Here is a 27,160-nt window from a genome sequence, read left to right on the forward strand (position 1 = left end):
TGGACTGTCAACTTGAGGGGAAGCTAGACTCACCTAGGAGACAGGCCTCCAGGCACACCTGTGAGGATTGTCTGGGTTAGGTTAGCTCTGAGCATGCCTTGAGGGGTTACCTTGATTAGGTTAATTGAAGGGTGAGACTCACCGTGAATGAGGGCTGAGGTCCAGGGCTGAACAAGGTGGAGGAATAGAGCTTAGAACTAGTGTTTTGTCACTCTGTTTCCTAACTGCCAACACAATACAACCAGCCACCTGAAACTCCCGCCACCATGACTTCCCTACCTAAAGCTGTGAGTCAAAACACCCATCTCTTCCAGGGTATTTTGTCAGAGAAAAAGAACAAATAACCAATACATTCTTCTGGGTGAAAAGATATCTGGGGGTCCAGGTCACCCCCAGATCAGAATTCAGACAGCCAGAAGCACTAGCAGTCATGTGTAGTCCTGGCCTTGGGAGAAGAGGATGGCTTGAACACAGGGTTTGATACAAGCCTGGGCAACTAAGTGAGGCTGTATCAAAGAGAAGTGTGGGGGGATATCAGGCTTCATGGTCAACTAAGTAATATAATACCTCACACCTTTGGTTCCGAAGAAACCCAAAGGTCCTCCAGACCAGAACATCCAAGAGTGGCTGCACAACCCATCCTGCTGGAGAGGTAGCACATGGGCCAGAGATGCTGAGGTGATGGCTCTGCTGGACCATCTGGACCAGTGGGGTGGCCACTGCACTATCCCCCAGACAGGCTGGGTGTTCACGTCCAGCTGTGGCTCCCTCATGCTGGCCACTCTTGCCTGCTGGGACATACCTGATGACTAACTAGGCAGACTAACTGGGGAAGGGTCTGGCTATGGGTAGTGGTCCCCAGGAGCCCAGACAGTCAGGAATGCACAGAAGCCTGTAGCTGCAGAGACCTACCCAGCTGCTGATTCCTACTCCACAGAGGCTCTGCTGCCACCAAAGGCCCGTGGAGAGTCCCAGCCCAAGCTCTTGGTCTGCTATTCTAACATTTAAAACGATTCTGTCACTTGTGGCTGGTGTCTGAACCGGATGTTTCCAGGTTCTCGGCATCTTGTTCAAGGAACTAAAATAAAGGTGCACAGCAATTGCAAAGGAGCAAGGAAACTATTCGAGAGCAAAGAGACAGGGCAGGTAGATTTGTTGCAAGCGAGCTGCAAGCTGTCCCAGTGAGAGAATACTGAAGGGCCCCAGTTACTGCTTAGGGCTGCCCTTTATGGGGCTCAGGGGAAAGATTAGCTGGTTTCTAGGGGACTGAGCAAGAGCGATTCTCTGTCTTGATTGACAGGTTTTTTTCCTACCATGCTTGTTTCTCCCCACAATGCATTTGATTTTAACCATATGCATGCCCAATTATGCTCAAGCAAAAGATGGTAAATAGGTTCTTTTACCAGAGGACACAGCTTGTCTTACTGAGCATGCACCCAAAAACCAGTCCGCATCAGTCCAGTATCAGATATACCTGGGAATATATTTAAGTAGAAGCTATCCACAAAAGGAAGTATTTTTCTGTGTGTGTTTGTTGTTGTTGTGTGTGTGTGTGTGTGTGTGTGTGTGTGTGTGTGTGTGTGTGTGTGTGTGTGGAGGTAAGAGAGCAAGTTTCAGAAATCAGTTTTCTCCTTCTGCCATGTAGGTCCTAGAATCAGACGCAGGTTGTCAGCCTTGGTGGCGAACCTGCTGAGCCATCTCGCCGGGACATAAAATGGGAAGTTACGAATGATCATTAGGAAGGAAATATATTCCACTGTTTGGGTGAATGTGCAGCTCAATGCAGGTACAGTCTTAGATTACCAAGTACATTTTTTAGAAGAGGGTTGAGTACATAGTCCAAGCCAAGTGGAGTCCCAGGCTACAAGCTATTCCCTATGCTTGCCTGCCTCAATTCTATTACAAATTGGAATTGCTGCCAAAAATGATCCTATTGAATGGAATCTCTAGTCACCCCAAAGTCAAACAGAAGCCGGTAAAAGGGGGCAGCTAGGACCTACAAAAAAAAAGTGATAGATACCCAGCTACGCCAGCGGCTAGAACACTGCCTCCGTGGGATGAAGAGCCATATGTGATATCACATGGTCTTGGGCCCTGCAAGGGATCACACCTCTGGAAACCAAGTGCTAGATGAGGTAGGGGAGGTGTGCAGGGCAGCCAGTAGCTAGCACCATGTGTGTGCAGGGCAGCCAGTAGCTAGCACCACGTGTGTGCAGGGCAGCCAGCACTATGTTCCACTAACGTGTGGTATCTCCATCTACCCGGGTGACACTCTCACCTAACATCCAACCACATGTTCACACACTTCTCCACCCCCTGGATTTACATAGCAAGTGTTGTGCAAGTTACTCTTGAGATCCAGGGTAGGGTGGGCACTAGCTTGAAGTCATGTGTGGATCATGAGCAAGGCTGGGGCCTGCCTATGTCTGGTATGTTCATGGAGATGGAACACCAAAGGGCCCAGGCAACTGGGGAACCACTCAGCCACTGTCATAGTCCCCAAGAAACCTATGCTTTCCTGCTCCATGACCCGACATGATTCTGAGCACTCCAGAAACCACCATCTTGTCTGCCCTGCAACAGCCCCTCTCCCAACTGGCCTCCTCCTGGCCTCCCACTCAGGCAGGCCTCAGGGATCCCCATTCCCCATCAAAGAGCCCCTTTCTGAGCCTCAAGGAGAGCATTGAAAGGCCCCTACACAGGCTGCCTAGGCGACCACAGCTTGCTTGATTTGGCTGGCCACATGGATTTCCCCAAACCCAGCTATTTCCTGTCCCTAGGCTGCCCCCTCTCCACTGCCTGACCACAGGGCACAATCCCACCACACAGCTCAACACCAAGACTCCTGGATAGCACTGGGGACAGGGAGTGCACCTAGACTCCTCCTGGTCCTTGGGATCCACAGTGTGGCCCATTGGACCAAAGGATGATGGGATGCAAAGTGGCCTCTTCCTGTGACCTCTGACCTTGCCCCATCCCCTACTTGCTGGGGCAGTTTGGGGTAAGGGTAAGGAGTCTTCACATGGATCATTGCAAGACACAAGCTCACATAGACTGAGCCAGACTACCCCCCTGCCACCACCCCCGGTCCATTCCAACAAGCCTCGCTTGGCACTGGAAATAAAGGTTTCTGTCTAACCCAAGTGATGTGAGACCTTAGGAAAGTCACTTGGTGCCCCTGCATCTCTCTGAAGCTCCTTTTGCATCAGTGTTGGAGTCACATGCTCCTGGTTGCTTGGGGGAATTTGATAAAAAACAAGTAGAACACACAGTGAAATCTTCCATCTCTAGGGAGCCCTGACAGCTACCGGGCTAAGGTCTTTAGCCTTTGACTTTGTTTTTATGTGATGCTGAAGATTGAACCCAGAACTTTGTGCGTGCTTGGAAAGCACTGAATTATACCCCCAGCACTTGGATTCTTTAGACAGGGTCTCACTACACAGCTCAGGCTAGTGTAAATAGCTTGAGATCCTCTTGCCTCTGTCCCCAGGCATTTGATCTCTTTTGGTGACAGAACCTGATTCAAACTACCTAGGCAGACCTTCACTGCTCAGCAGCCTCAGCAGGGGAAGCAGGAGAAGGAGAAAGACACATGATGAGGAAAACTTCAGTCTTGGATCCAACCATGACTGAAGCCCAAATTCTGTGGCCTTTTCCCTCTGTGGTAAGACCTAAGAATCACCAGGGCCACTTTTGGAGACATTGGGCATAGTGGGCTCACTAAGGCTTCTGGTACTCACTTCCGTCTTCGCCCATGGTATGCTCTTCAGGATGCGACTGGCCAGGGTGAGCAAGCAGAGTCCTGACGTGCAAGTGGCCGTGCTTGCCTCCACTTTGCTCAGCTGGTGTGAACACTGAGCCCAGCCCTTCCCACACCATGGCGGCCCTGCACATTCTGCAACTTTGGCCTGGACCAGCCTTCACTTAGCACAACCTGTCGTTCACTCCATTTGGTGAAATGTCCCCTAAGAAACTTCATCCTCGGGACTCTGAGGTCATGGACTCCCCACTCTGCCACCCCCTGAACTAGGTGATGACCACCATTTATGGATCTGTGTCCCAGCCCCAGCCTGTGAGTTCCCAACATCCAGAACAGGCCCTAGCTGGAGGCCCTTACTGGAGATCCCCCTGGACCAGGGAGACGTGAGGAAGTTCACATAGTGACCTATGGTCAGAAACATCGTGTGGGGGTTGACACTGATAAGCTGGGCAGGCCCCTAGGGATGGGCAGAAGTGCTGTGCTCCTGTGTGCTGGGGTAGTGGAGGCTGGGGGCCAGAGGCAGGTCGTCTGTCCCTGCATCATCTGTCAAAAACCACATGAACCAGAGCAAAGCTTGCAGCTGCTTTATAGGTCCCTATTCCAAGTCACACACAAGCAATGACACAGGTGCAGCAGGAACCACCCTCAACCCTCCTCTCTCAACCCTGCAGCCCCGTCCACGCCACAGGCAAGGTGTAGATCCCTAGCTTAGGATTAATCCTCAGCACAACCCCCAGCGATGGGAAAGCAAACAGAGAGACATGGACCCACCCTCCCTGCTGCCACCATGGGACACAAGCCTCTGGATGGTTCTTCACCCGCCATGGGCTAGCCTGGCCCAAATGCACAGCCATGGTGACAGACAGCTACCCACAGAGCATCTGACTCCAATCCTGCCAAAACCTGAGCATAGCCTTAGTCAAAACAGGCTGGACCAACCTGGCTGTTGGGATGGCATGACAACCAGACCCTAAATCTGTCCGGTGGCTAAGGTGACCCTTGCAGGGACCTCACCACTGTGTTGCCATGGGGAACACAGAGCCAGTGCTTGACTGAAGGTGAGGACAGCTTGCCGTCAGAGCAGTGGCTTGTGGGAAGTGACTGCTTAAAACAGAAGCAACCATTGTTTCTCATGCCGAGCAGAATGGACAGGGCAGCTGCGGGATTGTCTGTCCGACTCCCCAGCCTCCAGCTATTAGAGGAAGTCAAGCAGAGAGAGGCTGGGTACCCACGGGCAGGCGCATTGAAGTGAGGGGTGGGAGGGGAAATGAGGAGTGGGAGGAGCTCCACTTCCTTTTCTTTTCCTTTGTTTGACACCTCAGCTTTTTTGCTGGATTTTATCATAAATCCTAGTAACGACGGTTAGCTGAATTGCTATTTGCTTAAGCAATCTGTTTGAAGCAATTGTTTTATATGTATACTTTGTGGGTACGAGAATGACAAATGACAAATGGGTACCATGATCATGAACTGCCCTGTAGCCTGAGATCTTCATATAAACAGACACCCGGAACTGTTGCTTGGCCAAATTCTTTTCCTGCTGCCTCTGCGGTGTTGGCTGCCTGGCTAAACAGATCAAGCTGGTTGCTGGTAACCAAACTCACCCTACCAAATTTGCCATGACTGTGCTCTGAACAAGTGTCATTGCTCATGGGGACAGGATGAGCTGCTAGGCTGAGTATTCTGAGACTCCAAGGAGTGACTCAGTCATGAGTGAGGGGTCCCCAGGAGGAGAGGACAGGAAGGGGGTGCACAAGCAGAGTGTCCTGTAGTAGGTCACAGCAGCCACCAAAGTGAAGAAGAAGCAGGAGGCGGAAGCTCCACCCCTCCCAGCCCAAGGGCTGAGGCCTAGTGGGCTCACACTTCTGAGTATGGGGGTGGAGCAGGGTCCCCCTCTGGATTCTTAGTGGGTAGAGACAAGGCTTCCTCATAGGACGGCAGAGCCACCTGGAAGAGACAGAGAAGACAGCTGAGCACCATCAAATTTAACCTGGGGTACAGGGACCCTCACCCCCTACATCCATCAAAATGATGACGGTGGCTTGCATGCTTGTGAGACTTGGGTATACTTCCTATTCCCACAGGAGATACACCAGACTCAGCCCATTGACCTCAGTACCCCAGGGCTTTGATGAACATTCTCAGTCCAAATACTCTCTAAAGAACTGGCTCCTGAGCCGGGTGTTGGTGGCGCACGCCTTTAATCCCAGCACTTGGGAGGCAGAGGCAGGCGGATCTCTGTGAGTTGGAGGCCAGCGTGGTCTACAGAGTGAGTGCCAGGACAGCCTCCAAAACTACACAGAGAAACCCTGTCTCGAAAAACCAAAAAAAAAAAAAAAAAAAAAAAAAAAACTGGCTCCTTGGACTAGAGAGATGACTCAGAAGTTAAGAGCACTAGCTGCTCTTCCAGAGGTTCTGATTCAATTCCCAGAAACCACATGGTGGCTCACAACCAAATAATGAGATCTGGTGCCCTCTTCTGGTGAACAAGGATACATTCAGACAGAGCACTGTACACATAATAAATAAATAAATCTTAAAAAAAAAAAACAGACAACAACAAAAAGAACTGGCCCCTATCTCTCCTGGCACGTGTCACGGGGGATAAGTCACTCAAAGTCAAATTCTATTCCCCTGGCTATCATCCTCTAACTGGGGAAAGTCAAGTGACCCAAGTTGGTCCAGTCATATGTACTACTCTTTCTGCTGGGGTGACTAAAAGGGTAGGGTGTCAGCTTATGGCTCCTGACAGTTATTTTGCTATAGGGAAGCTCTGCCTGAAACTGGAACCAAGACTGAGGACAGGAGAGTTGATGGGGACCAAGCCCCAAGATCAGGACTCAGTCACACTGACATTGAACATGTAAGTGCTACAGGATACTAAATTCCTTTTGGATTTTAAATCAACAGGAGTTAGGTCTCTGCTATTTGCTGCTGTAATTAAAACAGCTCCCACTGTTCAAAGAAGGTGAGCTACCAGCACTTAGGGAAGCTGCTATTTTTCTATTGCTTCACAGTCAGCTGCTTCCAGGCACTCTCTCTCTCTTTCCCATCCCCTACCAGAGGTCACCCCCTCCAGGAAGCATTTCCTGATGCACTGGTGTGCCAGCTCAGTGTTCAAGGTCCCTGTGTTTCATGCCAAGGTGTAAACACATCTCAGCGACTGGGGTCACTCTAGACTGTGCACACCCCTAAGACAGAGGTGGTATCTCAATGTCTTCTACCCTCTAGGATTGGGTACAAGACCAAAGGGACGAGAGGCAGAAAAGGGCAGAGGAAGGATTGAAGGACAGATGACGGATAATAAGTAGATGATGGTTGGTTGGATGGATGGTGGGTGGTGACTGAATGGGTGCATCTATGGATGGATGAGAGATGAAGGTTGTTTGGATGTGTGGTTAGATGGATGAATATAGGTAGATGAGTGGTGGGTCATAGGAGGATGAATTGAGGGATGGGTGGGTAGATGGTTGTTGGTGGGTGGATGTATGGATAGATGGATGAGTGAGTGGATGAATGAATGATGAGTAAATGGGCAGTTGTATGGATGGATGGATATATGGGTTAGATGATGATTTGATGAATGGGTAGATGGTTAAGTGAGTGGATTGGTAGGAAGATGAATGAATGAATGAATTGTAATATGAGTAAATGTATGAATGTATAATGGTTGGATGATGATGATGGATGGGTGGATGGATGGATGGATGGACAAGTAGGTGAATAGATGGGCAAATGAGTAGATGAGTGGGTGGGTGAATAGGTGGGTAGATGTCTAGATGATGAATAGGTGGGTGGGTAAGTGGGTAGTTGGCTGGGTGGTGGGTAGGTAGGTGGGTAGATGGATAGATGATGAAGGAATGGGTAGGTAGATGGATAGATAGATGATGGATAGACACACAATGGTGGGATGGATGAGTAGGTGTATGATGTATAATGGTTGGATGGGTGGATGAGTAGGTAGATAGATAAATGAATGAATGAATGAATAGATGGGTAGGTAGGTGGGTAGATGGATGAATGAATAGATGAATTGATGGGTGGGTGGGTAGGTGGGTAGATGGTTGGATGATGGGTGGGTGGATAGATGGAATCTTAGACCATCAGAGTTGATGCTGTTTACATTTCTTCCAAGCCAACAATCTTCTTACAAGTACTGAGGCCCAGAAAGGAATTGGCCCCAAGTGGCACAGCAAAAGAGTGGTAGCCCTGGTATTTGACCCTCCATCGGGCTCACCTTGAGGAACATCTTGGAGCTGCTGTTCTCTGTGGCCGAATTTGTGTACTTTATTAGTCTGTAGCATCTCAACACACACTTGAACATGTAGACCTGGAAAAGAGCCTGTTTAGACTGTGCTCTGTTTAACCCCTGCTCTTGCCTGAGAAGCTCTGGACAGATACTCAATGCCTCCAGGGAATCACACTCGCTCACCCCAGAAGGCAGCATCCAGACAGCTGCTCAGACTCCCCTTCCATTCTGGCTTTGGGCTTCCTCACACGCCAGCTTGGCACGGCCCCGAGACTGCCCATCCTGATACCCATAGCCACCATGCAGCAAGGACTCTCCAGGCTTCTGATCACCCTCCAGTCTCACTGGACACTGCCAGGCACACCCTGCTCAGCCATTTGAGTAATGGGGAGTCACTACCTGAAGGGCCTCATTCATCTTGAAACAGCACAACAGTGGGAAAGTCCCCTTGACAACTACCTCTGAGCTGAGAATGGGGCACACCTGTGATCCCAGCACTTGGAAAGTGGAGGCAGGGGGATCAGGAGTCAAAGTCAGTCTGGGCTACATAGTGAGTTTGTCCCAAAAACAAAACAAAGCCTCCTGATACACTGCTGTGTTTTTAAGAGCACACAGAATAGTGTGTGTCACCTCAGTCCACAGGGCTGAAGTCTAACTTAGGACAGCACACTGGGCCAGTGTCACAAAGAGTTACATGCTGGTCCCGGGCACCTGAGTACATGTGGCTCCACAGACCCACAGCCTCTAAGCAGAATGTTCCCAAGGATTCCAAGCCATGTCAGAGGAGCTGAGGCAGGAGGGCTAGGGAGAGGTTAGAAGCAGGAGGGGACCACAAGCCTGCCTCCTCACCCGGGCCACTGCACCAGGCTCACAGAACCATGGGGTTGCAGGGTCACTCACCTTCAGGATGAGCACAGTGACAAAGGCCACTGAGAAAATGATCATCATGTTGACGAACTGACTGTGAGGCATGCCTTCTTGATTCGGGAGATAATTCTGCAACAATACAGAACCACATCAACACCTCAGCCCTGGGGGCTCTAGTCCCCCCACCAGTCAGGGTCACAGGCGCACGTGCACACGCACACACACACACACACACACACACACACTGCACCTTGGCAACTCCCAACTCAGGAGACCCAGGGAAATGAGTGTAGCTGGTGTATCCCAGGTTGGGAACCACCTCATATCTTCGGATGGCGTTAGCTGCTAAGAGTCACCCAGTCCTCTGACACCTGGCAGGTCACACCCACCACCACCAGGGTAGCTCCAGCTAGGACCAACTTGCTTGACACCACCTCTGGGCAAGGAGCAGATATACCCACACATTCTGTCTGCCTGTCTGTTTGTTGAAACACTCTTGTAATGTAGCCCAGATGGTCTCAGACTTACAGCCTCAGTCTCCCAAGTGCTGGGATTACAGGTGAGCACCACTGCTCCTGACACCCCACACCTTCTTTGATCCCCCTTCTTCTGAATTAAGGAACACTGGCCTCTTTCCTGGAGGGTGGGCTAGACTCATTCAGGGGCAGATGTGAGCTTTCCAGAACAGCCAGTCTGATGTCAGACTGTTGATGCCTCCCTCTCTCCGTCTCAATCCCTCACTGAGAACAGACAGCAGCCATGCCCTGAGGATACTCGGGCTGCCCTACTTAATGTCCACATATGAGGAACTGAGTAAGACGTCAATGCTAAGGCAAGAACCCATGGGGGAGCAGATTCCTCATCTCCAGCCTCGCTGCCATGCTGTCACCAACTGAACTATCTAACAAGCCACCCCAAAGTTCCTGGTCCTTTGAACTGTACCATAACGAGTTATTTTAAGCCACAATTCTGGGGACAGTGAATTAGACAGCAGTGTACACTTGGTGTCATTCCTATAACACAGCTCTCAGGGCAGGATGCTATAAGGCTCATCATGGCCAGGCCTCCTTTTACCCTATGTGCTTCGGTCTGATATTTGTTCCCCCAGTAAACCACTCACACCTGAGTCTCTCCCCCCCCCCCAGGAAACTCAGTCTCTGACCATGACCGCTCTCTGGGGTGTTTGGGGGGGGGACCTTGCCCCGGGCTACACAGCCAAGATGTGGCCCGATCTTCTACCAAGACTCACCATGTGGTTCATGGACTTGAAGTTAAGGTAGGTGGGCACTTCCATGTAGGTGCTGCACAGGGTCAAGATACTCAAGCAGAAGTCAAGCAGCTGCAGTGTCATCAAGGGGACCTTAGAGGAACCCTGAGGAGGACCAAGAAGAAGCATGAAACTGCGTGAGCAGGGCACAGAGTGGCCCTCCCTTGGAGAGACTCTCCACACAAGCCACCAGCCGTCTCCTCGTCAACTGTGCTTAGAAAAGGGGACGCGTGATGCTCACATCAGGGTGTGTGCAGAGCTGGGACCACAAACAGGGGTCTTCTAACTCCGGGCCCTCCCACCTTCCAGAAGCCCAGCCCTTCAAGGACTAGAGTTAGGGGATTGTGAAAGGCAAGTGGGACCGAGCTGTGTGCATTGTGACTGGCGAGGACCACCACAGTTTTCCTCCATTCCTTCGTCCCTTGGTCTTGATTCCATCTGTCTCCATTTTATTCCAAAAGAGGAATTAGACTAAGGCTGAATCCTGAAAAGGCAGCACCCTGTTCTCCAATGTAAATAACCATCTCACCAGGCTCTGAGGCCTGGAAACATATTACTCTCATCTGGGTCTGGGGCTGCTACCCTGTGGTAGCATTACACCCAGGATTCCAACCCCATATCACCCTCGTTTGGTTCCAAGGAATGAGGTACAGCCTGCAGAGAAAGGAGCCTGGGTGTGGTTTGCAGGGATTAGGGCCTTACTGAAGGATACCAAGGAGGAAAGGGACCCTGCCCTGGCCAGGCTGCCCAGATAAGGTCATGCACATGGGTACTTACGGGCCGGGGCCGGGTGGCAAGCTTCAGGTAGGCTGGCAACTCGATGTAGGAGCCCAGCAGTGTGAGCAGGCACAGCAAGAAATCCATGATTTGAAGGGACAGGAAGGGCATCAGGTACTTTTCCCGGTTCTAGAAGGCAGGTCCATCCGGTCAGGTGCCCCTGACATGCCAACACTCCAGTGCTGTCCCTGTCCCCATGCATCCTGTTCCCTCCCTGGCTTTCACTGATGCTACCAGATCAGTGACTAGGCCCTGCCTGGATCCACACACCTTCCTGCGAGTCACACTCTGGGGACTGGGAGAGGAGCATCTTGGTGTCTCAGAGGACACCAGGGAACCAGCTACATATACAGGGACTCTGCTATAGCTTTTTGTTTGTCTGTCTTTTGGGTTGTTGCTTTGTTTTTGTTTTCTTTTTAAGATGTGATCTCATATATTCTAGGCTGGCCTCAAACTCCCTTTGTATCCAGGGATGACCTGGAACTCCTAAGTCTCCTGACTCTGCCTCCAGAGCACCTAGATTGCAGGTCAGGTATGCACTATCACGACCTGTCTGTGCAGTGCTGAGTATTGAACCCAGGGCCCTGTGTGTGTGTGTGTGTGTGAGAGAGAGAGAGAGAGAGAGAGACAGAGAGAGAGAGAGAGAGAGACAGAGAGAGAGAGAGAGAGAGAGACAGAGAGAGAGAGAGAGACAGAGAGAGAGAGAGAGAGAGAGAGAGAGAGAGAGAGAGAGAGAGAGAGAGAGAGAGAGAGAGCCCAGAAAAGAAGTCATGAGATAATGGCACAGGAAACTGGGGAACTACGGGGTATGGAAGATCACTGGGGGTGTGCTCTGGACTTATCCATGGCCCATTTTCTCCTCTCCCTCCTTCCTGGCTACCATGAAGTGAGCAGCTTTGCCAGCCAAATGCCACTCCCCCCCCCCCCGGGATGTTGTGCTTCGTGTCACACCCAAAGAAGGAGAGCCCAGCACACGTGGGCGGGAAACACAAGCCAAAGCGAACCCTCCTCCTGCATGGTTCTCTCGGGTGTTTTCATCCCAGCCGCGGAGCAGAACCTGACTTGTTATTTCTTCCTCAAGGACCCACGAGGTGTCCACTCTACAGAGAAGGGAACTGGACAGGATATGCTGGAAGGAGACACCAGCTAGATCCATAGTTTGTTAGATGAGGGGACTGAGCACTAGTCCACAGGCAGAGGCGCCCGCAGGTAAAGGCCGGGGGAGGAAGCTGCAGGGGGAGGAGCCTGCCTTGGGTAGTAACATCTTCCTCCAGGTAGTCAAGGCCATTGTGATAGGTCGTGGAAAGAGTCCCCAGGAGGTCAATCAGTGTCTCTCTCCATCCTGGGAGCCCAGCACCCATGCATATATGCCCCCATTGCCGGGCAAAGTCACAGACAAGGTGGCATCCTGGGGAGCCTCATGCTTGTCTAAGCCACTCAGAGGTGATGGAGAAACCCTGTTTGAGGCTTCAGGGACCCCTGTTTTTTTTTTTTAGCTGGACAGTGTGAGTTTCTGCAGCGTCCCCTGTAGGCACACCACGCAGTAGGGACACACCTAAGAGGTAAGGCTCTCAGACACAGCAGGGGTGGCCAGGGAGTGAAACACTCCAGGCCATCATAAGACCACCACCTCTACCAGGCCAGCATCCCCATGACCAGCAGGGCTAGTCTAGGTGGCTAAGTGACAAGCCTCCTACCTCCCTGGGGGCCATGGCTCCTCTTTCACAGGAAGTGGAGTCACAGCCTGACTCAGTCTCCTCCAGACTCCCCCAAGTCACCCCTACTCCCTCTCTGGGTCTGTCTGCCTTCCCCAGTACAGCCACACATTCCCAGGATTTCATGAGCCAGGGTCCCTCTGCAGTGGGGGTGGGGCAGGGACTCTTGTCCCTAAGGACAAGCCCAGTGATATCAATTTCCCTATACTCCACACTATGGTCCCCTTCTCTTATCTCAAAGCCCCCAACCCTACTCATAGTCTGCAGAATGCAGATTACTGTGTGTACCCCGCCACCCCGAAGCCCCACTAATAGCCCAGCCCAGCCCCCAGAAGGTCACGCCCTGGAAGGGACTGAAGCTGACAGATTATGGAGTCCCATGGGAACAGCATCTCCCCCGAATGAGCCTGTGAAGATCTGTGGGGTTCTCAGGACAGCAGGAAGGCATCTGCTCCCGGTCCCTGCATCCCTGCACAGGCCTCACCTTGACCACTCCGTACAGCAGGCTGATGCTGATGGCGAAGAGCACTCCAATGAGCAGGAAGCTGGAGATCAGGTCGGCTGCAAGGCAGGGTAGAGACTGAGGCAAAGCCTGAATGGGTTCCTGGGATCAGGCTTTAGGAACCTCTAGTAAGGGACCATGAGTGTGAACAGCTAAGCCTGGGACCAGACCAGGGTAGGAGGCTGGTTCTCCTCACCCAGGTGAGGGCTATGAATGGCAGAGGGAGAGATTGGTGGGCAGGATACGTGTGAAGTAGCCAATACGGTGGGAACTTGGGTCTGAGCCTCAGAGCCTGAGAAAGCGATTAGTACAAACAGGAGAGAACCTCGTTTGAAGATGAAATATCCCAGGCTCCTCAAGAGTCAGGGGCACACAGAGGTCCAGCAAAGACAGCAGGACCTCAGACCCCAGCCCATGTGCCCTAACCGTGCGCTGACCCCGGGACCCTCTCAACCACTGCTGTCCCCAGACATACCGATCCTGAGGTACGGCATCTTGGAGAACCTGCAGGAGACCTTACCGCGGGCCACCTCCACCACATGCTCGATGAACAGCAAGACACTCATGACCTGAGGGAGAGTGGAACACCAGGCAGTCAGGACCGCCATCCAAGCAGGGTGCTGTCAAGGCGCTGGAGTGACAGCTTGCTTAGTCAGTGAGCATCCTGGGTAAATATACAGAGCCCGAGGGCCTCATCCTGACCCTTCCTCTTCCTTGCTGTGTGACGTGGTACCTCAGTTTCCTCATCTATATGTAGGGTTCATTCAGAAGCTCTTAGGTACCCCTGTGAGGAGGGACATGGCAGACTCAGAAGGGACACCCTGCTTCTAGAAAGCATTGCCTCTCTCTCTCATGGGCTAAAGATCGGGTACCCCAACTGCACCCCTTCCCTGCACTCCTCAGTCCAGAACAGGCTCTGGCTGACATAGGACCTTGGTCACCACACCCAAGCATCAAGGACTTCAAGCCCATGAGCTGTCAGCAGTGGTCTAAGATGCACTGAGGAGTACTAGGCCCTGGGTGAGGTGCTGCCAGTCACCACAGCTCCAGGGTCCATGCTTTCCCATCTACGAAGGAACTGACAACACAACTAGGAGCAGGTGTGGCCTGGGCTGCCAGCTCCAGGAGAGAGGCCTGGGTCTCTTGTTTATTTACTGATGTGGCTGTTGCATTTAGAGAATGAATGGATGAATGAGGCCTATGCCTTGGGGACTCTTACCATGAGGGACAGAGAGAAATGGTGATCCTGACAGGCCTAAGTATTGAGTGTCCCAGTTGCCAAAACTGCAGTTTGAAAGGACGTCGGGGGTCACATTTTGTCCACACAATGGCCACCCAGCAGAAGAGAGTACTGCGCTATGCAACCGCTGGTGGACCTCATACCCTTCCGCGTGCCTGTGTCTTTCCAGGAGTTCTGAGCCCCTTCCACACTACAACACACTCAGTTAGTCACCCTGGCACAATCCCCCACCCTGAGGTCAGCATCCCCCCCCTTGTGTGGGTTCACTATTCCCATCAACACAGCCTCGGCCTTCCACACTACAACACACTCAGTTAGTCACCCTGGCACAATCCCCCACCCTGAGGTCAGCATCCCCCCCTTGTGTGGGTACACTATTCCCATCAACACAGCCTCGGCCTTCCACACTACAACACACTCAGTCACCCTGGCACAATCCCCCACACTGAGGTCAGCATCCCCCCCCTTGTGTGGGTTCACTATTCCCATCAACACAGCCTCGGCCTTCCACACTACAACACACTCAGTCACCCTGGCACAATCCCCCACCCTGAGGTCAGCATCCCCCCCCTTGTGTGGGTTCACTATTCCCATCAACACAGTCTCGGCCTTCCACACTACAACACACTCAGTTAGTCACCCTGGCACAATCCCCCACCCTGAGGTCAGCATCCCCCCCTTGTGTGGGTTCACTATTCCCATCAACACAGCCTCAGCCTTCCACACTACAACACACTCAGTCACCCTGGCACAATCCCCCACCCTGAGGTCAGCATCCCCCCCCTTGTGTGGGTTCACTATTCCCATCAACACAGTCTCGGCCTTCCACACTACAACACACTCAGTTAGTCACCCTGGCACAATCCCCCACACTGAGGTCAGCATCCCCCTCCCTTGTGTGGGTACACTATTCCCATCAACACAGCCTCGGCCTTCCACACTACAACACACTCAGTTAGTCACCCTGGCACAATCCCCCACACTGAGGTCAGCATCCCCCTCCCTTGTGTGGGTACACTATTTCCATCAACACAGCCTCGGCCTTCCACACTACAACACACTCAGTTAGTCACCCTGGCACAATCCCCCACCCTGAGGTCAGCATCCCCCCCTTGTGTGGGTTCACTATTCCCATCAACACAGCCTCGGCCTTCCACACTACAACACACTCAGTTAGTCACCCTGGCACAATCCCCCACCCTGAGGTCAGCATCCCCCCCTTGTGTGGGTACACTATTCCCATCAACACAGCCTCGGCCTTCCACACTACAACACACTCAGTCACCCTGGCACAATCCCCCACCCTGAGGTCAGCATCCCCCCCTTGTGTGGGTTCACTATTCCCATCAACACAGTCTCGGCTTGCTGAGTCACACTGAGCAGACAGATGCCCTCCATCTGCTTCCCCTTGCTGACTCTGGGAGACTGGTGTTTGGTTGGTTTTGAGGGTTTTTTGGTCTTTAGCATGAATACCAGTCTCAGTCTGTCATTCTGAACCTCCAGTTTGGGAACTCAGAAAGGACAGCATAGGAAATGGATAGAGAGACGGATCTAGGCTTTGGGTCCAGATTGCTGTGTGTCCTTGAAAAAGTCACTTCGCCTCTCTGAGTTTGTCCATCTGTAACAAGGTAATTGTAGGATGCAGGAGGCACAGGCTGCATGGCTTAGAAAAGCCTTGCGGGGAACCTGGCAGAGGCAGAGGTCAGAGTCTGCCTTGGGTTGGGCAACTTCACTGACAGGCTTGTTCTAACTGCTCCTCTGCCTGATGAGAAGGGATCCAAAGGCTGTTTTATTCAAAAGACAACAGGCTCAAGAAAGGGCTGAAGCCCCACCCCCAGGCCTGAGCCCAGGAACTTTGCCAAGTAACTCAAAATGAGATGGTCCCAACTTCCAGTTGTCACATGAGCCCTGGGTCCGCTTGTAGTATGGGATCTCTCTGTTCATTTCATGAGTTCAGAAAGACGAGGAGACTTGATATCACATGGCAAGCAAGAGCAGGGTGGAAATAAACATCCAAGTCTTCAGTGCTATCCTAGCACTTGCTGCGGGGATGTCCTTCTGTATGCTGTGGATATGTGTTTCTCTTATTGGTTGATGAATAAATGCTAATTAGCCAGTAGCCAGGCAGGAAATATAGGCAGGGCTACCAGACTAGGAGAATTCTGGGAAGAAAAGAGACAGGGAAGCAGGAGAGAGAGATAGAGAGAGAGAGACAGAGACAGAGAGAGAGACAGAGAGAGAGAGTCCACTGGGAAGGTAGGATGCCTGGCCATTCTCTGGTAAAATAAAGCCATGTAGAAATACATAGATTAATAGTTACCTGTTAATAACTAAGAGAGAGCTAGATAACAAGAAACCTGAGCTATATATTAATTATAGCTTATAATTAATATAAGCCTCTGTGTGTTTATTTGGTACTAAATGGGACCAGTGAAAGCCAGAACCTCCTTCTACACCTTGCCACCTCCAAACACACTGAACCAGGTCTGCTGGCCCAGACCCCAGGAGGAATAGTCACCATGGCCACACACCAACATCCAGGAAAGCTTCAGAACATGTCTGCACTCCCAAGCTGTGTGCAGGGCACTGAAAACGTCATAACTACACGCCAAGACCCTCTAGAGATTAACCAAGGAGGGGGTACAAACTTCAGAAAGCCTCATATTGGGGCTGGGGTACAGTGCTTGTCCATCGTGCAGGACACTCTGGCTTGACCTCCAGCACCCCAAAATCACGCATACTGCGTTGTTTTGCAATACTACTTCCTGAGAGGTGGAGGCAGGAGTATCAGGGTTGTCCACACTAAGTTATACAGTCAGTTTGAGTCCAGCCTGGGCTGCATGAGGCCCTGACTCAAGAGGAATAAATAAGCAGTCTCACACTGCATCTAGGAGTCCTGAGGACCACCTTAACTATATCCCCACTTACTTCAGGGAACATGGCTCCTCACAGTCCCTACCGCCACGGACTCCTCATCCTCGGCCTGTACTCTGAGGGACACCACCACTTATGTCCCAGCAACAACCCTTGGGAGTAGCCAGTGACGTGGGAAGTGTCAAGAGAGGGCATGACAGGGTCGGTCTTCATACTCTGCCCCTTCCACAGGCCAGTCTCAGAGGTTGCGGTCTTCACCCTTGGCTCCCTGTGTCTTTGGCCTCCTGGCCCTGCTGAGGCTCGCCCCGCACCCTCCCTTATGGGATCCTCAAGAAGGTTGGTCAGGGGCCCTCCGGGACCTCAGCAGCAGGAATGTTTGTTAGGCTCAGAGTGTCCTCCGGCTCCCCCCACCCCTGCAAAAAAAAAAAAAAGAAACGTTTCTGCTTAGCTCTCTGTCACCCTGGATCTCTACTCGGTTGTCTAGGGCCTGGGGGGAGAGGGGGTTGTCCTCCTCATTTGCCATTTAAGAGTCTGGGGCTCTGAGAGGTCAGATAGCAGCCCAAGGTCACACAGCTCAGCAGGAAGGAGGCATCCTCAGAGTCCTCTGCCTTGTGCTCCCCAAGAGACGGAATGGCAGCTCCTGACATTACTGGCCCCACTGTGTGTTCAGACTTGAACACAAGTTTGGCCTACAAAATTGCCTGTGGTCCAGTAAACAGGACATAAGGAACCTGTCATACACCCCAGGCAACGAGGCCCAAGGGGAGAGGAGAGGGGCTGCTCTGTTCCATGGGTCATGTTGGATGGAACCTTGTGCCTCTGCTCCCAGACCCGGGGCTCTTCCCGGGGCTGGTGGGCCTGTTCACAGCCTCCTGCCTCCTCCCTGGGATCTATCCAGGGGCCCTGGCTCTCAGAGCTGCAGACACTGGAGTCCCACAGACTCCCTTCCTGTCTGTGTCTCCTGTGATGCTGGCCCTCTTACCTCGGTTTTTACAATTCAAAGGGTCTCTTCCACGGGCTCCTGAGGCCACTGGAAGAATATGAGAGGGCTATGGAGCAAAGCCCCATATCAATGGCTTCCACTTACAAGGCCTCCGGCTGCACCAGCCCAGAGGCCACCGTTCAGGCGTGGCCACACGCCTCAGTGAGCATCAAGCTCCCTAGAAGCAATCGTCTCTTTCAGGGCAACCATGAGAGGACAGAGGACAAAAAGGGGGCTTTCCAGGCCTAGCTTCCCCTCTCACTGACCCTGGACTCCACCTAGCTGCAGCCCTGAGACTCTCCCAGGCTGCAGGAGGCTGGCTGGCAGTGTCCTGGGAAACCGTGCTATTCTCTCTCCATAGTAGAGACGGACGTCATTGGGCCGCTGTCCCCACCACACAGGTGACCTTATGTGGCTCTAGGCTCTGCACCCTGAGCTGACCACTGACCCCTCGGGGCTCTGACATGAAGACAAACACCCTTCAAGGTTGCTGCAGGGGCACAGGGCACAGAGTTGGTATACAGCTTGGCCAGGGCTGGGCACCCACATGGGAGGGGCGTGAGGGAGAAGGCAGGCCAGTGGCTGGGGGACAGGCTTAGTGATGTGAGAAGGAGGTACCAGGCTGAGAGTGGCAGCCACGCTGATGAGAAGGGGCAGCATCGTTTTCCTGGAGTCAGCCTGGCATGGGTGGCGGTGGCGGTGGCGACTGGTGACGGAGGAAACACCAGTGGACGTGCTGGGAAGCATGTATGTAAGCAAGGGCTGTGGTCACTGTGATGAAAATACTGCTGCTGACACTGATGGCGTTGATGGGAGACTACGGGGCAATGTGCAGATGCGATGGTGAGGAGAGTAAGCATAGTGGGCGGGGCTGCTGACATCAGACCTCTCCTTCTAGGTTCTCATTAGGCAGGACAGAAAGGGAAGGTACGGGGGTGCAAGAGGGACAGGAGTCCCTCACTTCAGTCTGCTTCCCAACGAGTGGGACTGGAAGGATGGCTGCATCTCCCAGAGGACAGTTCCACAGCGTGCAGACGGCTGCCCACACCCATTGTGACACTAGTCCTGGGGCACATGCTGCCCTCTTCTGACCTCTGAGGGTGCACAGACACACATGCAGACAGACGACCCATGCATGGGGGGAATTAATAAAAAATAATTCCAAAACAGTTAAGAACATCTGCTTAAGGTCACTCTCCCTTCCCAACTGTAAACCTAGTTTTCTGGGGGCACTCCCAGGAGCCCCATTTACAGGCAAAGCCGTGTCCTAAGTCCCTGGTGCAGCCCTGATGCCTCCTGGTTCTGCTTTAGTGGATGTCAGTACCACCCAAAGTATCTTAGGAGCTACCGTATAAACCACTCATCAAAAGCAGAAAAGGGAAGTGGGGAAGGTTTCCTAGCAACCCTTCGAGATGAATTGAAGAGTCATGCCCAGGCTTGTTCTCACCATTCACCAACAGTGGGTCCCTGGTGCCACCCACACCCGTTGTCATTGACCCACAAGGGCAGATCAGCCCTGCCCCGTGTCCTGCTGGTTGGCCTGGGGTCTTGAGAAACTTTCTGATCGATATTTGTCCCACCCTGAGGAACCCAGGTCAAGTCATCTGCCAGGACACAGAGGAGACAGAAGTGTCAGCAGCCAGAGGAAGCTCCCCTCCCCTTCCCTTCTTCCTGTCACAGCTTATCAGGGTGCCTGGGTAGAGTCCTCCCCCCAAAACACTATCTCCTCTGCGCCTCCCCAGCCTCCAGATGCCATCGCAACACCCTCAGACTGTTTGCACACTCCCCTGCACCCAGCTGGCTCCTTCACCGTCCAGAGTCACCAGAGCTGGCTCCCCTCCCCCAGCCCTGACAGCCCCAGTGTGATTAACTATCCCTCCTCACTGCCTGGACCCTCTCTAGGGCTCAGAGGCCCCGGATGTGATGGTACATGCCCATAATCCCAGCATCTTGGAGGTACAAGCAGGAGGATCGGAAGTTCTGGGTTACCCTTGAGAACGTAGAGAATTCAAGGCCAGCCTGGGCTACTTGAGATCTTGTCTCCAAGAAAGAAGGAAGGAAAGGAAACGGGAATGAAGGAAGGGAGGAGGGAGGGAGGGAGAAAGGAAAGGAAGAGAAAAAACAAAAGAGAACCAAGTATAGTCACAAGTGTCCTGTGTGGCCCTCACCAGGCCACTTAAACTTCTTTGTACCTCAGTTTCTTCCCCAAATAGAAGAGAGAAGAGCAGAATTCTCCCATCTCAGAGAGTCCTTGTGAGGAGAAAATGAGGGGACGTCTATCTACCACAAAAGTTAAGTGCCCCAAAAAGATGGACTGATCCCCACGGAGCACCCGTGTAAGAACAAGAAACACAAGCTGGCACGTGTAAGAACAAGAAACACAAGCTGGCAGCAGCTGCAACTAGAAACCTCAGGCCCGAAGCTACGCAAGCACCGTCTTCCCTCGCAGGGAAGCAGACAAATAGATACACCCGGGAGGCTCCCACCATGACACCCTGTGCAGCAAAGGGGGTTGCTGGAGACCTGAGGTGATGCTCAGGAGTCTGAGGCAGTAAAGACACCATCCTGGAGAGCACCGAGCCCCGAGACACAGTCAAGGCAGTCACAGAGCAGGGCAGGGACCAGAGGAACACCTCAGGGTACAGCTGTTTGGTGAGAGTTGGTCACAGTGTGGGACTGAGATGTCTGTACGTTTCTAGAGGTAAGTTATGAGTTAATGGTTTGTAAAAATTGAAGCCACTAGGGATCGGCTGCCACCTGCTGCGTGCCAGGCCTCGGCACTTATCAAAGATGACTCAGGCCAAGCCAACTGCTGCACCAACCTGCAAGGCAGAGCACAGAGATATGGCGTGCAGGATCTGGGGACATGAGGGGAGCTCGGGAAGGAGTCTCAGAGGAAGGGAATTTCCCTGGAAAGGGGCTCAGTCACAGCAGATGGCACGAGGGAAGCACAGAGTGTGAGTCCCACCCAGGAAACAGACGACTCTCTTAGTAAACAGGATTGGAAGTCATCCAACCACACAGGGAAATTCCCCCACCCCATTAATGACAGCAGTTCCGTGACTGGGGAAGGTGTGGGCAGGTTGGGAACACAATGATGGGAGTGGCTGACACCCGCCCTCCAGGAGAAGTCAGAGCACACACAGAGGCCAGAGAGCAGCAGAGCCTGGCGGCCAGCGGAGTCACGGTTAACCACCACCAGCGGCTTGGGACATACTGTGCCCAGAGCCCCAGCAGCCAGGTCCAGCGCTCTGGAGATCCCCTCCCCAGCAAGGCTGCCCACCCAAAGAGTAGACAGGAGGTGGGTCTGCCCCAGGACACAGGAGCCAGGAATGGAATGCCAGGTCAAGGAATGGACGGAATGACAGATGCCCTTGGGGAGGGGGCAGTGTCCATCTGACTAACCTCGATTTGTGGGCACCCATGTTAACTGTTCTCCAGGCTCAGCCCATGGCCCGGTTGCTCATCTTCAACTTCCTGTACAACCACCCCAAGCAATTCCTCATACCACCACTTCCTATTTATCTTGCTAACTGAAATTATGAGAAAAAAAAACAAAAACAAAAAAAAAAACACCTACACCTCCTCAAAACACTAAACACTACACATTAAACTACAAGGCTGGTCAATTCGATTCGATGATTGTAGAGAGTTGGAATGTTACAGGTCGGCTTATATAGGCTCTCTTTAGCCCCTAAGTGGCCATTTATTTCCCACCTTGGTATTTAAACTAAGTCTGTTGACTGAATTCTTTCAGAATGTGCTAACAGACCCCAAATCTCCACCAACACCAAAGCTAAAAATGCCCCAGAGAAGCATCTGAGGCCCATGGCAGAGCCTCCCCGGCTTGACTGTAACAAAGTGTCCCCAGCAAGGCATTTGAAAGTCTGTAGATTTGTGACTTTCTTTGTTCTGTTTCTATAAATAAAAAATGTCACAGACCTGTTAGTGCATTAAGACAAGTAACCTGAACGGTGTGTGCCCATTTTCAGGGCAAAACCCCTCAGTGACAGCAGTGAGTGTTATGACAGCTGTATGCCCAGGTCCCCCCTGAATGCTGATGTGCTCTCTCACAGCCTCCCCTGGTCCCTCCCAGGCAGACTCTGTCAGAATCCCACTTGACATGTGGTCTCCACATCTAAGAACATGGCTGCTGGGGTAGCAGCCCGTGGCTACAGGGAACACCACTGTGCTCCCCGCCTCCATCTGGATCAGGAACCCAGGTTCTTTTGTTCTTTATCTAATGGGCCAGCTGGTTGATGCTTTCCCCACTGAGACAATGGGGGTGGTTTTCAGATCCCTGTAGAGCACTTGTGCTTTCAAAGGAGGAATGACCTCCGTGGTTGGTTGCCATTACTAGCCATGGACAGTCACTCACATGCCAACCTCATGTCACCCAGGACTACCAAGCCGGAAACGTGGAAAGAATCACCCTTGGCACAGAGACCCTCAGCCTCGGTTAACAGCTGGAGAAACAGGCCGGCGTGGCAAAGCTAGACACCTGTCTGTTTAAGGTCACGTCCCCGTGAGTGACAAATATGTTCTCACTACCCACAACATAAAGTTCAAGGGTGAATCTGAGGCAGGCAAGCGACAGGGCTTCCTGGAAGAAGAAACTACCTGGAAGATCCTAAAAGAGAGAAAATGAATCCCAGAAGACTGAGGGAGGACAGAGGCCTCCCAAGCAGTCACACTACCCCAGCCAGGGCCTAGCGAGGAGTCCCGTTGTCCCTTCCTGCTGGTATACATGCTGCACACAGTAAAGCGTTGCTGCCTGGTTTTCTGTGTACAAAGCAGTGCTGTAGCGACATGTTAGAGCTGCCCCACTTGCTAACCAGAAACAATGTGTATCGTGAGTCCCCACCTAATACACCAGTAAGCCACCTACACAGCACAGCACATGGGGATAGACGGCTGTCCCAGAAGGAAGCCCCAGGGCTTCGTGTGTCTAGTGTACCCTCCAGAAGGTGGAAACTCACTCCCAACTCCGTGCATATGCGCTGGGCAAAGAGCCACTCCCCAAAGGGAAAGGGAGAAAGAAAACTCTGCAAAAAAAAAAAAATGCCCACCACAGGGTCGATGTCACCATCAGTGGTGATAAGAGATGTGGGTAGTCCAACTCCTCTCTACACAGTGCTTTAAACAAACTGGCTGCCCTCCCTGGTGCACAGGTACCTGGGCTCACTGTGCAGCCCACCAGGCAACCCCCAGTGAGGCATAGCCAGCTCCTCAGAACTGTCCGGGTCATCAAATCCAGAGACCCTGGGGGCCCTGAGAGCCTGCTGCTGCCCAGAGGAACTCGAGAAGGATGGCACTCACTATGGTGTGTCCCAGAGGGACTCTGAAACAGAAAGAGGATAAGAGCAGAAAGGGAAAACACAGTGTGTGAGTACTGATGGGCAACTGTCCCAGGTGTGTCCCCTAACGAGACACAGGCAGTGTAGAGACAGCACTCGGGAGCTCTCTGCATAGATCTGCACTTTCCTCTAAGTCAGAAACGGTTTCAAAAACAAAACGCTTGCTTTAAAAAGTAGTCTATGTGCTAGCTCTAGCGGTGCGGGCCTGTAACCCAGATGTTCTGACGGCGAAGGGAGGGAGCCTGGGCGACTTGCAAGACACTGTGTCAAAATAAAAGGAGGGCTGGGGATGCAATCCTTGACAGCAGATTTCCCCAGCGCGTGTGAGGCCCCGGGTCCCATCCCTTCCCAGTGTCACAATAAAAGAAGCAGGAGGAGGGAAGGGGGACATGAGTTGTGAACAGGGTGTGGTAGAGCACGTCTATAAACACAGCTCGGAGGCCAAAGCAAGAGTGGGAGTTCTAGGCCAGCTTGGGCTTCATAGCAAGACCTTGTCTCAAAGAAATGAAGTAAAATAAAGCAAATACAGAAGAGCAAGGTGAAAACAGGGCTTTCACAGTCCACAGGCTAGTGGCAGCCCACCCGTTACATCAGCCCACAGCAGGTGTCAGCCTCCCCGCCATATCAGGAATACAGGAATACAGCAAGGGAGAGCCCAGGGATTTCCCTACCAAAAGGTCTTCTGGGGTCTCCTCCTCCCTCCTTGTTTTCTGACACTAACTTAGAACAGCCTAGGCAGGACTCAAGAGGCCATCTGGGGGAGAGCACTCTCACTTCCCTGTGTGCGAGCCTGAGAGCCTGGAGCATCCTAACCACAAACCACAGTGGCCAGGTAGGATCTTCCCGTAATTGCACCCCTGCAGTTCCATGAAGCGTGGCCTTATCTCTAGCATCAGAGGCCCAAATCAACCCTCCCCACAGAGGCCAAGTCCACAAATAGCTCACAACGTACAGCGACGTCACCCATGGCTGGCTCCAGATGATGCCACCATGAGTGACGGGTACATCTGGCAGTGCCTTCTCTTTTTCTCTCCAGATGTTTGAGGTCCTGTTGGCACACCTGCCAGCCACCTGCCACACCAAAGGAAAGCCCCCCCAGCCCTTTTCTTCTGGGAAAGACCAGGGGTCTCTGCCCAAGGAACAGCGAGATAAGCTATGTACCCTAACCCAGTCCCTGGGATGGGTATCCGCCTTCCAGGCTCCTTCCTCTGCTCTTCTGCCTGCTCGTCCCGTTCCCTCCCCTCCCGTGACTCTAGAACATTCCAAGGCTCTGCATGGCTCACATATCAGGTAGTGGTTCTGCAGTCTGCACAATCATGGCCCGCACCTAGGGACCTGAATGGTGGCTGAGGGTGACTGTTAGCATACAATGTGAAGACCTACCTACCCAGCCACAAATATCGGAGGAACGCTGGAGGAGAGGGACAAACGTTCAACTTCACATGATGCTCTTGTCACTTCTCCCCTCCCCCCAGCCCCCCTGGTGGTCTCAGTGGGGCCCCTGAAGCAGATACGCCTCCCTTTTGTACCCCAGCTCCTCATCCATAGTTCCCCACCCACACTGCAGCCAAACCCTGCCTTCCCACCTATGGAGTTCCTTCTAGGAAGCCTTCCCCAGATCACTTGATACACAGCCTACAGGTCTCTATGGAAACAGGACATCACTCACCCATCCACAACCGAGGAGCTTGGATGGCATAAACAAGAAGAACCTTAATGGTCACGCAGCGCAGTCCACTGGGGTGTTTTTGCTTTTTTCTTGTTTTTTGATATGTTTAATATTTCTGAGATACCAGATCATCAGACAGAACTGCAGCTCTCAAAGGCAGACGTGCCGCCACAGGAGCAGATGGGCAAGGGCCCCAGCCACCGCCAGCCCCTCCACCCGACTGAATCAACTTAGTGACCCTCAGCATGCTGCCAGCATCTATCTGGGTTAGCGACCCCTAGTCCACAGCCCTGGTCCCCACTGTAGAAAGGGAAGCAGCCCCCAGTCGCATTTTCCCAAAAACTCAACAGCTGGCTAGAGCAGAGCTGGCATAAGGACCCTCGCCACACCCTTCCCAGAATGCTGTGCCATCTCAGAGACAACAGCTTGGGTGACTTGATGCAGAGACGGACTGCCACAGCCTCTCTAAGCTCCTGTGCTGCCTCAGGCTGTGTAGGATGCCCTCGGAGGTCTCCCTGATGCCAGTCTCCAAAGCAGCGATTCTCAACCTGTGGGTGGCACCCCTTTATCAAACACCTATCTCCAAGTGTGTGTGTGTGTGTGTGTGTGTATGTGTGTGTGTGTGTGTGTGTGTGTGGTGTTAACATTACTATTCCTAACAGAAGCAAAATTACAGCTATGGAATAGCAACAAAATAATTTTGTGGTTGGGGCCACCAGGACATGAGTAACTGTGTGTATTAAAGGGTTGCAGCATCAGGAAGGTTGAGCACTGCTCTTCTAGATGGACAGGTTGGGGCACACTCATAAAAAGGCAGTGCACTGTGCTAAGCAACATCCCTCATGCTTTATAGAGACCAACCTCAGCCACACACACAGCAGCCTGTCACATGGCTCTTGTCATCCTTTTCTTCATTTGATCTAAGGAGGCAGAAAGGCAAAGGCTAGGAATGGGGGCAGGTAGGGAGGCATACACAAGAGCCTAGGGACAGAGCCAGTTCTTACCACTGCCCTGCCACCCTGCCTGTGGCCGGAAGCAGATGTCACCAGGCTCAGCAGCCTACGGATTTAGGCTGATTTTGAGGAAGCGCTTCCAGGCCCAGGAGAGCTGTTAGCCACAGGCTCTGTCTGAGTCAGCGAAGCAGGAAGATACCTCGGCTTCGGGGAGCTGAGTATGGCCAGGGGATGGGGGTGGGGAAGGGTATAGATCTGAGCAGAATAGAACAGAGACCCCGACCTTGGGCCACTCCAAAGGGAGAGACCGGTGTCATGCTGTGGCATGACAGGAGCCACTGCGTCAACTGCTCGCACCCAGCAGTTCCCCAAAGCACACAGCTTGAGCTGTCCTTGAAGGAAGAAGGCAGTGGCTTGCCTGAGCTGTAAGCTAAGAGGAAAAGGGTTCCCTGAATCTTACTGGAGCCCAAAGGGGTGACCCCACATCCCAACCCTAGGATAGGGCCCAGAAAGTCCTGTACCCGGGGCTGCGTGGGATCCAGCATCCTGGAGCAACCGCAGCCTGCCCTTTTCCTTGCACACCTACAGCCTTAAGGACACTATTCTGCTCCCATTTGACAAGGGACTGCTGCGGCCCAGGGCAGCACAGGGCTTGTCCCCCAGACAAGTGATAGGCATAATCCACCTATTGGAAGGTCTCAGGGGGTCATCACATACACACACACACACACACACACACACACACACACACACACACAGCAAGCACCCCAGCTACCCCGATACTCACTATGTGGTAGATGGCCAGGGCAGTGGTGGCGACTCGGACATTGAAGCAACAGCATGCCTGCCGGATTGGCGCTGCACGGGAGGCCATGGTGCAGAGTCCCCTGTTCTCAGGCTCTGAGCAACAAGGAGTCCTGGGCTCACAGCAGGGCAAAAAAAAAGAGG

General features: G+C 52.6%; 1 protein-coding gene across 1 annotated transcript; it reads right to left on the reverse strand.

Annotated features, from left to right (window-relative positions):
• Nucleotides 1–4,329: 4,329 nt before the first annotated feature.
• On the reverse strand, nt 4,330–27,160 carry Laptm5 (lysosomal protein transmembrane 5). The gene is made up of 8 exons (XM_005079527.4): nt 27,000–27,160; nt 13,613–13,706; nt 13,120–13,196; nt 10,921–11,049; nt 10,126–10,248; nt 8,910–9,005; nt 7,998–8,090; nt 4,330–5,707 (listed from the first exon to the last, which is right to left on the reverse strand). Exons 1-8 carry the CDS (start codon nt 27,084–27,086, stop codon nt 5,618–5,620), a joined length of 789 nt encoding a protein of 262 aa, XP_005079584.1. The 5' UTR covers nt 27,087–27,160; the 3' UTR covers nt 4,330–5,617.

This window comes from Mesocricetus auratus, unplaced genomic scaffold, assembly GCF_017639785.1.
Source record: "Mesocricetus auratus isolate SY011 unplaced genomic scaffold, BCM_Maur_2.0 Super-Scaffold_100014, whole genome shotgun sequence".
NCBI lineage: Eukaryota > Metazoa > Chordata > Mammalia > Rodentia > Cricetidae > Mesocricetus > Mesocricetus auratus.